General features: G+C 45.2%; 1 protein-coding gene across 2 annotated transcripts in view; it reads left to right on the forward strand.

Annotated features, from left to right (window-relative positions):
- Positions 1 to 15,808, forward strand: part of ZC2HC1A (zinc finger C2HC-type containing 1A) — a 177,407-nt gene that overhangs the window by 20,656 nt on the left and 140,943 nt on the right. For both annotated transcript variants that reach the window (XM_073631849.1, XM_073631848.1), the window contains exon 2: positions 4,661 to 4,728. In XM_073631849.1, coding sequence (XP_073487950.1) covers positions 4,661 to 4,728 — 68 coding nt within the window. The remainder of the gene's footprint in view (positions 1 to 4,660; positions 4,729 to 15,808) is intronic.

Consider the following 15,808-nt stretch of genomic DNA (forward strand, 5'->3'; position numbering starts at 1 on the left):
ACAAGGGTTTGCTCACTTGGTCCTGAAATGTCTTGTTTGCTCGCTATGTTTTCTTTTTTTCAGTTGAGTTTCCATGCTGAACAATGACCTTACTCATATGAAGCCTGGCTGCCATAACGTTTATCACAAGCTAACACAACTCGTGTGCCGACATAATCGCTGCAGTCTGAGATCTTTCCTTCATGCCAGTGTGAAAACTGGTTTAACTACATTGAGTCCATTGCCAGAGGGTGCAGTGATTTAAAGCAGGCGGGTACTAGCATTATACACTGATCAGACATAATTATGATAAATCTCGCTACAATGTCATCTAAAATTGGGTGGAATATATTATGTCTGGTACACATTATCAGATTTTTTTTTTTTTTCGTTCAATCTAGCGGGCTGAACGAAAAAAGAAAAAGAAAACTAGGCAGCCACTGTACTAACTATCTGATGTTAGTACATCAATTTCCCTGCTGATCTATTGTGTTCTGAAAGGGGGACTGCCCCCCCCACCCTGCAAGAACACCCTGGTCAGTGCTCTCAGCCATTTGTTGCCACACACTGTATACACATTCTTTTTCTTCCTTCTTCCTTCTTCCTCTTTTTTCTTTTTTCTTTTTTCTTTTTTCTTTTTTCTTTTTTCTTCTTTCTTTTTTCTTCTTTCTTTTTTCTTCTTTCTTCTTTCTTTTTTCTTCTTTCTTTTTTTCTTTTTTCTTTTTTCTTTCTTCTTTTTTCTTCTTCAGGATTTCTATAGCACCAACGGTTTACGCAGCACTTTACAACTTGAGGGTAGACAGTACAAATACAATACACTTTAATACAGTAGGAATCAGAGGGCTCTGCTCCTTAGAGTTTTTAATCTAAGAGACATGGGCTGAATGTCAGCTGACCTGACCGATATTCTGCCTGTGTGTACCAGGCTTTAGGCAGCAAGTAAACATGTTGTCTCTAAAATGAATGTGAAAGCATAAAAAGTGGGCATTGCAGTTTTGTTGTGTATGGGGCTGTGTAGCCTCATATCCCACAGACTCTATAAAAATCATGCGAACATTTTCATCCGAGGAACGATTGTACAATTTTCTGATAGTGTGTACACCTCTTTCTACAGCCGATTCCGACCTTCCGAATGAAAATTTCTGAAGGGGCAAACTCCACAATTTTTATTGTACGGGAACAGAACAAATGATTTAATGTGTACTGTTTTCATACGAGAAATATCAGATATGAAAAACTGTGCATGATCAGAAACAACAAATAACGAAAAAAGCCTTTGTCGTACAAGAATTTTGATACGTTATTTATATCCTCGGTTCTGACTTGCTGTGAAACATGGAGGGAAAGCTAGCCGATCGTTCGCCCGATTTTCTCACACTGTGTACGGGGCTACAGTCCGGTCAGGGTGTCCATGCTGACCCGTGTTCATAGAAAAGAGTGCCTACAATGGGCATGTGAGCATCAGAACTGGACCAAGGGGCAATAGAAGAAGGTGGACTGGTCTATGAATTCAAGAATGGTTTGAGGAACAAAGCCATGAGTTTGGGGTGTTGACTTGGCCTCTAAATTCTCCAGATCTCAGTCCATGGAGCATCTGTGGGCTGTGCTGGAAAAACAAGTCCAATCCAGGGGGGTGGAAATATATCCAGCAGGAGACGGTCCCTAATATCCAGCAGGAGACGGCCCCTAATATCCAGCAGGGGACGGCCCCTAATATCCAGCAGGGGACGGCCCCTAATATCCAGCAGGGGACGGCCCCTAATATCCAGCAGGGGACGGCCCCTAATATCCAGCAGGGGACGGCCCCTAATATCCAGCAGGGGACGGCCCCTAATATCCAGCAGGGGACGGCCCCTAATATCCAGCAGGGGACGGCCCCTAATATCCAGCAGGGGACGGCCCCTAATATCCAGCAGGGGACGGCCCTAATATCCAGCAGGGGACGGCCCCTAATATCCAGCAGGGGACGGTCCCTAATATCCAGCAGGGGACGGTCCCTAATATCCAGCAGGGGACGGCCCCTAATATCCAGCAGGGGACGGCCCCTAATATCCAGCAGGGGACGGCCCCTAATATCCAGCAGGGGACGGCCCCTAATATCCAGCAGGGGACGGTCCCTAATATCCAGCAGGGGACGGTCCCTAATATCCAGCAGGGGACGGTCCCTAATATCCAGCAGGGGACGGCCCCTAATATCCAGCAGGGGACGGCCCCTAATATCCAGCAGGGGACGGCCCCTAATATCCAGCAGGGGACGGCCCCTAATATCCAGCAGGAGACGGCCCCTAATATCCAGCAGGAGACGGCCCCTAATATCCAGCAGCAGACAGTCCACTATCCAGGCATCATTATTAGACATCCCCATATCCTGACAGCAGCAACACTGACAGTTTTAAATAATTACCAAAATCAATGCACAGTCTTCCTCAGGCAGTGAGCAGTTTCAGGACAGGTCTTCCTCACACTCAGGAACATCCACTCTGCTACAGAGAGAGGCAGAGTGCAGCTGATATCACTCCGCTCTCCACTCTCTTAACCACTTCAGCCTCTGAGGATTTTTACCCCCTTCCTGACCAGAGCACTTTTTGCGATTCGGCACTGCGTCGGTTTAACTGACAATTGCACTGCTGTGCGACGTTACACCAAAACAAAATTGACATCCTTTTTTTCCCACAAATAGAGCTTTCTTTTGGTGGTATTTGATCACCTCTGTGGTTTGTATTTTTTGCACTATAAACAAAAAAAGAGCGACAATTTTGGAAAAAAAAGCAATATATTTTTACTTTTTGCTATAATAAATATCCTCAAAAAATATATTAAAAAAAAAAAATTTCTTTCTCGGTTTCGGCCGATATGTATTCTTCTACATATTTTTGGTATAAAAAAATCGCAATCAGCGTATATTTATTTGGTTTGCAACAAAGTTATAGCGTCTACAAAATAGGGGATAGATTTATGGCATTTTTATTATTTTTTTTTTTTTTTTTATTAGTAATGTCAGCGATCTGCGATTTTTTTTTTTTTTTTTTTTTTTTTATCGTGACTGCGACTTTGCGGCGGACACATTGGACACTTTTGACACTATTTTGGGACCATTGTCATTAATACAGCGATCAGTGCTATAAAAATACACTGATTACTGTGTAAATTACACTGGCAGGGAAGGGGTTAAACACTAGAGGGCGATCAAGGGGTTAAGTGTGTCCTAGGGAGTGATTCTAACTGTGGGGGGGATGGGCTCACTACAACATGACAGAGATCACTGCTCTTGATGACAGGGAGCAGTAGATCCCTGTCATGTCACTAGGCAGAACAGGGAAATGCCTTGTTTACATAGGCATCCCCCCGTTCTGCCGCTCCGTGACACAATTGCGGGACACTGGCGGACATCAAGTCCGCTGGACCCACGTGCGTGTGGTCACACAGTATGTGGCGGGGCACGTGCCCACTAGCCCCGCAAATTAAAGGGGACGTGCAGGTACGGCCATTTGCCCACCGCTGCCATTGTGCCAACGTATATCGGCGTGTGGCGGTCGGCAAGTGGTTAAGGCTGCAGCCAGTTGTTTCCTATAAGGCAGGGGTCTCAAACTGGCGGCCCTCCAGCTGTTGCAAAACTACAAGTCCCATGAGGCATTGCAAGGCTGACAGTTACAAGCACAACTCCCACAGGCAGAGGCATGATGGGACTTGTAGTTTCGCAAAAGCTGGTGGGCCGCCAGTTTGAGACCCCTGCTATAAGGGAACACCTGCGGGTTTGCTCCGGAGGTGAGCTGTGTGCGTCTGTTGCCACACACAGCTCTGGTCGGCCCTGCCCCTGGCTCCCTCCTCAGCATTTGATTGACAACAACGGGAGCCAATGGCTCCCGCTGCTGTCTCTGAGCCTGTGAGAGGGGAGAAAGAAAACCGGCGCTGCTGCAGATGGGCACCGCACTGAATCAATCCAGGACTCCAGTGATTTCAAGGGGAGCTGGGGGGAAACAATTAGTGGAAGGTTTTTTAGCCCTAATGCAGTTAATGCATTAAGGTAAAAAAAAAACCCCAAAAATCACTTTAACCTGCTGATTTTTGCTGCCAGAATTGGCAGACAGGCCCTAATCGCTGGTGAATGAGCCCTAATGTTCTCATGCCACGTAGAACTGTACCTGAGAGCATAGCGATTGCAGACACCAAGCAGGTCATTTGAGTTTTACGTCATCCATGCACACCCATAGGGAGTGTACTTCATGAAGCCTGTGGTGTGTAGTTTGCTTTCTCTCAGCTTTTTGAATCACCATTCACATTCACGTTTTCTTAGACCCATCTATCTGAGAAACATATCACTCGCATGTGTATGAATCCAAATAATTTATGTGAGAGGCAGCAAGGAGGGTGTTCCAGCATCTCAAGCAGATGCGTTCCAGGATCACCAGACAAAAGGCAGTGGGGTTGACTGGTGTACTACAACACATGCCTGGATGAAGAACGGAGTGTGTAAGGGATATGTATAAGGTTTATTTTCTGTTTTGACTGCAGTATACCCAACTGTAACTAACCTTCACTTTTCTTTATCCAAAACTGTGTTTTTAAAGAACTGCAAAAAGATACAGTATATTTTAATTGGGTGAACAATTTTTTTAACAGGAGTTTCAGCAATGGCATTTTTGAATTTGTTTCTGATTCTTAAAATGTTATATTTTAACAGAAAGCATATCCCCTGATGATCTCAGGCCCTGTAAAATATGTGGAAGAACATTTCTTCCTGCTACTTTGGTGAGTATGAAATAACGTCAAGGTAAGAAATCTCTATCTTCACCTAGTGCTGGATCTATATGTCCCAGCATGCCATGTCACCCCAGTATTTCTATACAAACACTCGTCATCTGTAGTGTATGGTGGTGCTTCTCATCCTAGAGAAAGCTAGGGCACCAAGTGGTGGTGTATCATTTTTATGTGTTTGGGGTCTCAACTCATTTTTTTTAAGAGGGTGTATAGACAATTGCTATTATTCTCTCTACTGAAGTATTATTTTACAAAGCTGCAGATTTTATTGATTTCTTGCTGTCATCTGTTAAAACAGGTGAAGTCATGTCTTTTGAACTATTTTTATTTTACAGTTTGCTAGAACTGAAGTGGTAGATTGTTCCTGCTGTAGGCTGCAATCTATAGTTAAGGGACAACTTTCTTCTTTGAGCTTTAAAGCGGCGTTCCACTCAACAGTGGAACTTCCGATTATTTGTCTCTCCCCCTCCGTTGCCACATTTGGCATCTTTCAGGGGGGAACGGGGACCAATTTTTGACAGGTCCCCTTTCCTACTTCCAGGAGCCCAAGCTGCGGTGAAGTACGTCAGCAGCTCGGCCCAATCCCCTTCTCCTCCCTCCCCTAATGCCGGTCAGTGGGAGAGCGCAGCGCACATGCGCATTAGGGACTTGGCCATGAAGCAGAAAGGCTACACTGCCAGGTTGCCTTCACCAGCAATGGCAGCGGCAGCATCTGACCAGCCGATGTAAATATCGGCTGCGGTGCCAACATCGCTGGACTCCAGGACAGGTAAGTGTCCTAATGTTAAAAGTCAGCAGCTACAGTATGCGTAGCTGCTGACTTTTTTCATTTTTAAAACGGCAGGCGGAACTCCTCTTTAAGCCACGTACAAACGGGCCAAATGTTGGGAGACATCGGCTGGTTCAATAAAAACCAGCCCGTGTGTATGTCAGTCGGCCTGACAGAAGCCGGCCGAGCATGCTGCAAAAACCAGCAGCCTATCGGCTCCCGATCAGTGCTCTCAGCCATGCCCCTGGAAGCTGGAAATCACTGAAGTATTCAACGCTACTTCATTGTTCCCCACTTGCTCTGGGTACCGCCAAGGAGCCACTCTCTTCCATTGCGGTCACAGATTGGCCATTCAGCATGGTTGGCCAATTAGCATGGGTACCATTCAGAGAATGCTTTGCATTTTCTGAATAAATGGAAAGTCTTCTCTGACATCATGTTTTCCACCTAGTCCACAGCTCTACCTCTCCACCTTGTCCAATCAGAGAATGCTTTGCATTCATTCAGAAAATGCAAGTCATTCTCTGAATGGTGCCCATGCCAGGCGGCTGACCTCCTGTGTTCACAATGCAGAACAGTCACCCAGCATGGGACCTGGAAACAAGTGGTGATCACTAAAGTAGTGGTGTCTACTTCTGTGATTTCTAGTTTCCAGGGGCATCGGTCAGGTATAGTGTATATACTGTACATACAGTAGTTATATTGGTCCAAGCCAGACTAATGTAACTATGTGTAACATACCTATGCCTGGAATTATTCTTTTAACACCTTCCTTTCCTACTACCCTTAGCTAATTTTTTTCTTTAAAGTGGATGTAAACCCTCACGTATAACCAGTAATGTGAACAGCCTCAGATGATACACAGAGATGAAAGAAATCGTCCTACATAAGTTTTACTTGTATATCTGCAGTCTTCCCCTTTCAAAAGTGCAGATCATGTTAAAAATCTTTCTTTATTATTCAGCAGTACATGGGGTGGGTGGAGAGACTGTAATTACACTGTGTGAGAGCTGAATGGAAGAAAGGGACCCCCCCAAACCCCCCACCCTCCACATGAATGAAGGAACATGCAAAACGGTATTCTGAATAGACAAGCTCTCTGCTTATCTTCCTCTAAGCTCCCTCCCCGACACACATTTTTGGCTCATGTTATCTCACGTGTGAACTTCTCAGAAGTGACTCGTACTGATAACGGGAACAGAGCATCAGAGAGAAATATGACTTAGAGCTTTGGAGAGAGACGAGTAAACACTACAGATATATGTGCTAAGATCAGTTTTCATTTGCACTTTAACTTAATTGTTTGTTTATAAAAAAAATCTACTAATTTTATTTATTCATTTATTTATTTTTTATTATTATTATTTCTATATTTCTTTCAGACTAGTTTGTTCCTAAAAAAAAAAAAATGTATGTGTTTACTAAATAAACAGGCCCAAAGTGTAATTGTAAAAATTGCATTGGTTTATTAGGGGTATAAAGGTACGAGAGCTGAAAAAAAAAAATTAGACTTCCTTTTCTATTTATTCATACCAAGTCAGTGACTTAGAAAGCACCCAAATGTATTGCAGTCAGACGAGCGGCTTTTTCAGAGGAGGAGCAAGAACAGCAGCCCACATATCTCATTCTTGCCCGATGTAATTTACCTGTATAATAATTCAGATCCACTAACAGAAAGGGGGCTAAAGGTGTCTGTGTGAATTACTGTGAAGGAAGAATCGCTAGGAAATTTAAATTAGGATAGGGCTAAAGTCTGACCCAGTGTCGGGGGTGGTGGCATAGCAAATGTGTTCTTGTGCGTGATGTGCCTACTCCAAAATCAAAAATGCTTCTATTATTGGAATCCTAAAGCCTTATTAAAATATACATGAATGCATCATCTTGGAATAACTGCATGAGAACTGCTAGCGTGCACTTTACCATTCCCCCTGATTACACACACCATGTTTTTTTAATGGTATTATTTTAGACATTATTCTTTGGATCTCTCGAGGCAACCTAGGTGTGAAGCCACTGCAAAACCCATCTCTTAAAGAGGTTTCCAGTTTAAATGGAAATGCTGAACTTGTTTGTGATCTATGGTATAATTGAGGTAAACAAAGAATGGAACCCACCTACCCTGGTTGTGGACAGGGTTCTGCTAGCCCAATTACAATTGTGAGGAAAGAAAGAGGAAAAAACTCCCAAGGGCTTTTGCGCAGCTTACAAAAAACTGTACTATAAAAATATAAGCTTTATTAATCCAATTTGATCTAAAAGTCAATAAAACAGCAACAACAGCATGAGCTCTGGTATACATCAAAAATGTACATGATAAATGTCCAATGGACACTAGCATTGAACAATACACATGAAATATGTCTCCGAATGTTATTGTTAGGAAATATCAATAATATCAAAAATATCGTTTCAATCATATTTTGTTTGCGATCTTCTTCGAAGGGAATGTGGACACCTATAATATATCAATACATAATATTAACATTATCATTTAGAGAAGGGCAGGCCTGTATATACAGGTATCCAATGTATCAGGGAGTCCTACCTTCAATGAGGAGAATCATGTATAACCAGAGCAAGATCAAAACATTAACCCAGGATATTCTCAGGGTGGTCAGCCATCAAGGGGGTGAGTGAGGAATCCAATTGAGCCTGCAGGAGGTCACACTGTGTTAGACATACAAGGACAAGAGGAGGCAGAGGTGCGTCTGCAATGTGTGTAATACTAAGAAATAAATGTAATGCAGCCCTGTCAGGGCTGGGCTCAGCCCTTCCTTCTCTGAGCTGGCCGCTCAGCTGTCGGCTAATTGGCAGCTCCCATCTCTTCACGGTGACTCACCTGTTGATATCCTGCTCATCAGTCCTGCCTACTTAAGCTGTCCAGTCCAGATGATCTCTGCCTTCGCCTTGGTCACATCTCTAGAGACGCTCTCCTGTGTTCCTGTTAAAGATTTGCTTGGCTGACATTCCTTCTGGCTCCAGATCCTGGCTTGTCTAACTATCCGTTCCGGTTCCTGAACTCTGGCTATGTTTTGACACCGTTTACTCTGTTTACCTTTTTTTTTTTTTATTATTATTATTAAACAAGTATGATTTAACTGTACTTCTGTCTCAGTCTGATTCATGGTTCCTGACAAGCCCTTGATGGCTGACCACCCTGAGAATATCCTGGGTTAATGTTTTTATCTTGCTCTATAAATGATTCTCCTCATTGAAGGTAGGACTCCCTGATACATTGGATACCTGTATATGCAGGCCTGCCCTTCTCTAAATAATAATGTTAATATTTTGTATTATGATATATATAATGACATATTATAGGTGTCCACGTTCGCCTGAAGAAGATCGCGAACAAAATATGATTGATGATGATGTATTTCCTAACAATAACATTTACAGAGACATATATTTCTTGTGTATTGTTCAATGCTAGTGTCCCTTGGACATTTATCATGTACATTTTTGATGTATACCAAAGCTCATGCTGCTGTTGCTGTTTTTGTTGATTTTTTTTATCAAATTGGATTGATAAAGCATATATTATTGTACATTTTTTGTAAGCTGTGCAAAAGTCCTTGGGAGTTCTTTTCTCTTTCTTTCCTCACAATGGTATAATTGAGGTAACCTGCTGCAGCTCTCAGCCTTTAGAACTTATTTAGATTTGTGTGCTGAACCCTATGTTTCCAATGTGCTATGGTGTCCTAAAGGGGGCGCCTGTCATTGCAGTCTACGGGAAGCACCTCCAAACTGATGCATGCAGGAGCTTGGGGGGGGGGGCTACCACACAATGTACTTCAATGCTTACCGAACTGGGGGTGGAATGTAATATATACGTAAAGGAAAAACTGTCCTGGTGATCACTCTCCTCAAGACAGAAAGTGACGAGAAATCCTCCAGTGGGAACACAATTCCCATAAAACCTGTCTTAGAGGGGATCTCCCCTCACTTAGACCCCTTTCACACTGGGGCACTTTTCAGGCGCTTTAGCGCTAAAAATAGCGCCCGAAAAGCGCATCTCAAGCCACCCCAGTGTGAAAGCCCGAGTGCTTTCACACTGGGGCGGTGCGTTTGCAGGACGGGAAAAGTCCTGCAAGCAGCATCTTTGGGGCGGTGCAGGAGCGGTGTATACACTGCTCCCAAAACGCCCTGCCCATTGAAATGAATAAGCAACACTGCCAAAGCTCCTTCAAAGTGCTTCGGCAGCACTGCAACACGGGCGCTTTTGGCCCTTTCTTTGGCTGCTAGCGGTCGAAAAGCACCACTATAACAGCGGTAAAGCGCTGCTAAGGGGGGCGTGACCGGAAGTGAGGCCGGATGCTGGAGTGAGTGGAGGTGAGCGCGAGCTTCCCCCAGCCCGATGCCTCCGTGTCTTTCTGCTGTAACTTGCGCCTGAAGCCTGTTCGAGTGAGCTCTCTCCCCCTGTGGTACACTTACCCGGCTGCTTGGCACCCCCGCCCGCTTGTCTGAGTCGGAGTGTGGCGCGGGGAGTGTGATACCGCCGCCCGGGAGAGGACGAGACCCGAGCCCTCGGGGCGGGGAGAGAGGAGTCGGGCTCTCTGCTCTCTGCTCGAGCGGTTGCCCGGGCAACGATCCCGCCGTCAGCGGGAGAAGGCGGCTGAGTCAGCGTGTGTACAGTGTGTGCACAAGTAAAGAGGAGTTAGAGCCACCGCCAGGAGCTTTAATATGTGAGTACACCAAAGTGTTGACTGTCAACTATTGCTACTGCTGCTGCATTGCCATCTATTATGCTTATTGAAAAACGGATCATCTCCACCTACCTTCCGTGGGGCGGGATACCACCGCGGATAGGGGGGGGGGCGAAGACATTGGCAGTTTTATTACACGGACTCCCTGCGTCTTTTTTCTACTTTGGCGATAATATACCCTGGTTGGTTGGTGGAGGGCTGTGTCGGGGGAGGGGGTTGTAGCCCGGAGTATTGACGGGGCAGTCCTATCGGTTGTTCCTTGGTTGATCGACTATCTAAGTGCCCGTCTGGAGGATATTGCTGGGTCTGTGACATTACCGTGGGTGGTGTGAGGAGGTAGGTGGCGGGAGGAGAGGGAGGGGAAAGTTGAGAAGGTTGCGTGAGAGCGGGTGAGGAGAGGTGAGGGGGAGTGGAAGGGAAAAAGGGGAAGAGAGTAGGAGAGGGAGAAAGGAAGAGGGGAAAAAAAGTAATAAAAACAAAAAGGAAAAGTAAAGGCTGCATTGCACAAATTCTGCGCACGGTTAAATCTGTCAATATATCCCTTGGACCAATATAATTAGAGATGACTAGGAAAAAAGGTGAAGAGATGCAGCCACAGGAGAACTCTAGCTCCCAAACGACCCGCACCTCAAAAGAGAAGGGAAATCAGGCAGCAGCGGCAGCAGCGGCTAAACTTGAAAAATTTGCGCACCCCTCCACCTCTGCCACATCTCCATCTAAAAATATCCAGCACCAGCAAGACAGACAGCAGGCAGGGGACAGGAAGAGCCTAGGAAAAGGACCAGCGATAACGCACGCAACAAAAACTGCAAGCAGTAAAAGTTCAGAGGGGGTGTCCGCAGGACTAGTGACCAACAATGCTATTGTTCACAACGCTCCAGTTGATGCGGAACCCACACTGAAAGACGTTTTATGCGCAGTCAACTCCTGTAAGGCCTCCCTAACAGATTTGTGTGCCCAGTTAACCGGGTTAAAGGAAGAGCTAATAATAGTAAGCCAAGAGCTACAAAAGACTATCGCTAGAACAACAACACTGGAGGAGAGAGTAAGCCAGGCCGAGGACGATCTAATCCCATTAAAACGAGAGCTTAAGGCATTAAAAACGCAGATGGGTCTGCACAGCGCTAAAATCGAGGAAATGGAAAACAGGTCCTGCAGAAATAATATAAGGGTGGTGGGACTACCGGAGCGATGTGAGGGCCCCCACCCCGAGGAGTTTTTTGAGAATTGGCTCAGGGGAATATTTGGGGCGGAAACTTTCTCCCATCTATTTGCCATTGAAAGAGCTCATAGAGTGCCAAGTAGGGCCCCACCATCAGGGGGATACCCCAGACCAATAATTATGAAGCTTATTAACTACAGGGATAAGGTGACCCTGATGCGCAGGGCCAGAGAATTGGGGGATATTCTGTACAACGGAACTAAGATCCTATTTTTTCCCGACTATTCCCCAGACCTCCAAAAACGAAGGGCTGAATTCAGGGACATTAAACGTAACTTGCGGAATTATAAATTGGAGTATGCCCTGTTGTATCCCGCTCGCCTGCGTATCATTGCCCTAGGGACTACCCATTTCTTTGACACAACAACAGGGGCAACAAAATGGCTGGAAGATAACAAAAAGGACTTACTGAGCTAGGGGTGGAATAAAGGTTAGTTAAATTAGGAAAGGAAGGGAGAAAATGGTAAAATTATATAAAAATTTTTTTTTTTTTTTTTTTCTCCCTTCCTTTTTCTTTTGTAAATTTTTTTCGTTTTTCTAGAGCAAACAGTAGTGGACACGGGGGGGGGGAAGGGGGGGTGTGATAGATGGAAGCACGAACAAATGATGTGTTTACACGGTTTTTGAATGTTTTAAATACTGTTCTGAAAGTTTGGAAGAGGGTAGTGGGAAGGGGGGAGGGGGGTAAGAGTGTGGTAGTAAGACACAATGTATCTTATTTTTTCACGAGAGGGGAGTTGTTTTCTGAATGGTTGGGTGGGGGGAAAAACCAGGTCACAAGTGCAGCCCCCAGGGCTAGCCTAATTAGGCAAATGGGGGGGTCACGAATCGGGGACGCGGGAGGGGGGATTAATATCGTGGGAGGGGGGGTGGGAGGGGGGGTGGGAGGGGAGTTTGTATTGAGATATAGGGTTGGGCAAAGGGGTGCTTGTAAATCACACATAGTTAAAAGGGGGGGGCTTACAAAGGCAACGAATACTGGTACACGTGTTTTTGAATTTGCAATTAGGGGATGTAGAGCGGAGAGAGAGGGATCCCTGGATACGGGAGTTCTTTGTACCTCTCCACTCTCTTTCCTTTTTTCCTCTTTTAGCTTGGCTAGCACAATTATAGAATTGGTAGGTTTTGCAGTCACGAATTCTCAAAGGCTTTGGTTTTTCTTTTTTTTTTTGGTATTTTTTTTTTTTCCTTTTTTTTTTTTTCTTTTTTTTTTTTTTTTTTCTCCTCTTTTATTTTTTATCCTAGCTAGATGTCCTTAAAAACGTTAAAAATAGGCTCCTGGAATGTTAGGGGTATGAACGACCCGGCTAAAAGGGCAGCGGTGTTCTCGGCGATGGAGGCGTATGGCGTGGAACTGGCTTGTCTGCAGGAAACTCACCTCACCAATGATACCAAACCATATGCTCGGAACTACAAATTCCAAGAGCAATATCATTCTGTCTATACCTCATATTCAAGAGGGGTGAGCATATTGGTAGGTAGAGGTATTTCATTTTCCTGCAGAGAAGCCAGGATAGATGCGCTGGGTCGCTACGTATTCTTGAGCTGTGTTGTGGAAAACAGACCACTAGTCTTAGCAAATATTTATGTTCCGCCTCCGTTTAAAACAGAGACCATTTTGGATCTGTTGGAGTTTGTGGATAATAAGGATGATGTACCTATAATTTTGGTGGGAGACCTTAATACTGTCTTGGATAATAAATTGGACCGATTTCCACCAGCAAATCGCCCAGAGAGATTATCAGAGGGACGTTTGTGTCAACTCCTAAGAGAGATTGGGTGGTGTGATCTATGGAGATCTCACAACCCAAATGTCCGGCAGTATTCCTGTTATTCAGGGACACACTCTACTCTTTCACGCTTAGACATGGCACTAGGTAACTACGAGGCCCTGCAATTAGTAAGGAACATAGAGTATAAGCCGAGGGGAATTTCAGATCACTCTCCCTTGACTTTGACCTTGAATTTAAATACTAGAAATGGCCTGAAAAGATGGACAATAAAACCACTCTGGCTGGACTTGATAAGCTGTACAGAAGAAGTAACCTCCAAATTAAAAGAATTCATAACATTCAACTCAGGTACAGCACCTGAGGGGGTAGTGTGGGATGCCCTAAAAGCATTTCTTAGGGGTTTACTACACCAACAGGTTGTCAAAATAAAGAAAAAGTCAAGGGAATGGGAAGCGAGGGCCAGCAGGGAAGCTATGGAAGCAGAGGCGCAATATGTGGCGGATCCAACTCCTGAAAGACAGGCGATTTGGCTTAATCGACAACAGGAGTATAGAGAGGTAATTAACAGAAGAGCAGAGAATAAAAGACTCTTCCAGAAACAAAACTATTTTGGCGAAGGGGAGAAAGTAGGCCGGACGCTTGCACTTATAACGAAGTCCAATTTATCTCCATCGGCCATTTCCTCGATTAGGACACTGGCTGGAGAGATAACTTCTGATCCCGCCAAGGTCCTAGAGACCTTCTCTGCGTTCTATAGAGACCTGTATAGGTCACGTCGAGGGTCGGACCGGGGTAGTATGGACAGGTTTATAGAGGGGGTGGATCTGCCTGTTTTATCGGAGGGGGAAAGGAGTGCGATGGAGTCCCCCCTGACTCTGGGGGAGCTGCAAGCGGCTGTCATGGAGATGTCAGCTCAGAAATCTCCCGGCCCGGATTGCTTGCCATTGGAGATTTACAGAAAGTATGGGGAAGTGCTGCTCCCGGAGCTCTTAAGGGTACTGGAGCAGTCGCACAAGGATGGGCGGCTGCCTTTATCAATGTCAGAAGCTGATATAATAATGATTCCAAAAGAGGGGAAAGATCAACTGGAAGTCACCTCATACAGACCGATATCATTGTTGTGTTCAGATGCCAAAATTGTCGCAAGGGTGTTAGCATCTAGATTGAATAAATGCATTGCAAACCTGGTACACCCAGATCAATCTGGGTTTATCCCTGGTCGGTCTACTAGTATTAATATCAGAAGGGCCTACCTGAATGTCCAGGTGCCGACCGAGAATGCAGGGTCTAGAGCCATACTGTCCTTGGACACTGCTAAGGCTTTTGATAGCCTAGAGTGGGAATATCTCTGGTGGGTACTTGAGAGGTTTGGATTTGGCCCCGTATTTATTGGCTGGATAAAGACTCTCTACAGAAATCCTAGGGCAAGACTTAAGTTAAACAATGATTATTCGGAAAGCTTTCCCCTCGAAAGAGGAACGAGACAGGGGTGCCCCCTGTCACCCTTGCTGTATGTCTTAGCTATGGAGCCACTAGCGGGAGCGGTGAGATCATCACCTGAACTGCAGGGATTCCTTAGGAGGGGGGAGGAAGAGCGAATAGCGCTCTTTGCGGATGATGTCCTATTTTTCCTTGGGGACACGGTTTCCTCATTGGAGAAGATCATGCACCTAGTAGAGGACTTTGGAAAGTTCTCAGGGTTAACCATTAACTGGGAGAAATCGTCGCTCCTGCCGGTTGATCCATTGGCCAACCAGATCCCGACTAGCATGCCCCAATTGAAAGTCACGGAGAAAATGAAGTATCTCGGCGTTGTACTATCCAGAAATCCCAGCGCGTATATTGAGGATAACCTGGCCCCCCTCCTGCAAAAATTTAAAAAGAAATGTGATATTTGGAGCAGACTCCCCCTGTCTGTGGCGGGTCGGGCTAATCTGATTAAAATGGTTTGGCTACCTCAGCTGCTATATTTGCTCCACAACTCCCCAGTTTGGATTGGAGAGAAGTGGTTCCAAAAAATTCAATTTCTTTTTGGGAAATTAATATGGAAAAAAGGGCAGGCTAGGATAGGCCTACAAAAACTGCAGTGTCCTACCACCGAGGGGGGACTGGGAGTTCCCCACCCTTTTACTTATTTTCTGGCAGCCCAGCTACAACAATTGGGCGGATGTGCTACGGATGGAGGGGAAGTAAGAGCGCCCTTATTGCTTTGCAGGGTTGCCCACATAGCTCATTGGTGGAAGCACTGGAGGCAGAGTCACTACAATGAGAGATCCCGACTCTTAAAATGATCACTAGAGTATGGCAGACAACTAAGCGAATAATGGGATATAAAGGAACTTCAGAATATTCACCAATCTGGAATAACAAGAACTTGCAGGAATTACTATCTGTAGATAGCAACAGGTTGTGGGGTAGGTGCGGGATAAGTCGGCTGATACAGTTATACGAGGGGGATATCTTGAAATCTTTCGAGGAATTGAAGTATGAGTACGGGATACCAAATCGTACATTCTATACCTACCTACAGATTAGTCACGCCTTGAGCAAGCAGTTTGATAGGCAACCCCCCACATGGTGTAGGATTTCGCTGCTACACTCAATAATTAAATCAGAGACTTCCAAGGGGCTAATCTCAGAG

Source organism: Aquarana catesbeiana, linkage group LG05, assembly GCF_042186555.1.
Source record: "Aquarana catesbeiana isolate 2022-GZ linkage group LG05, ASM4218655v1, whole genome shotgun sequence".
Classification (NCBI taxonomy): Eukaryota; Metazoa; Chordata; class Amphibia; order Anura; family Ranidae; genus Aquarana; species Aquarana catesbeiana.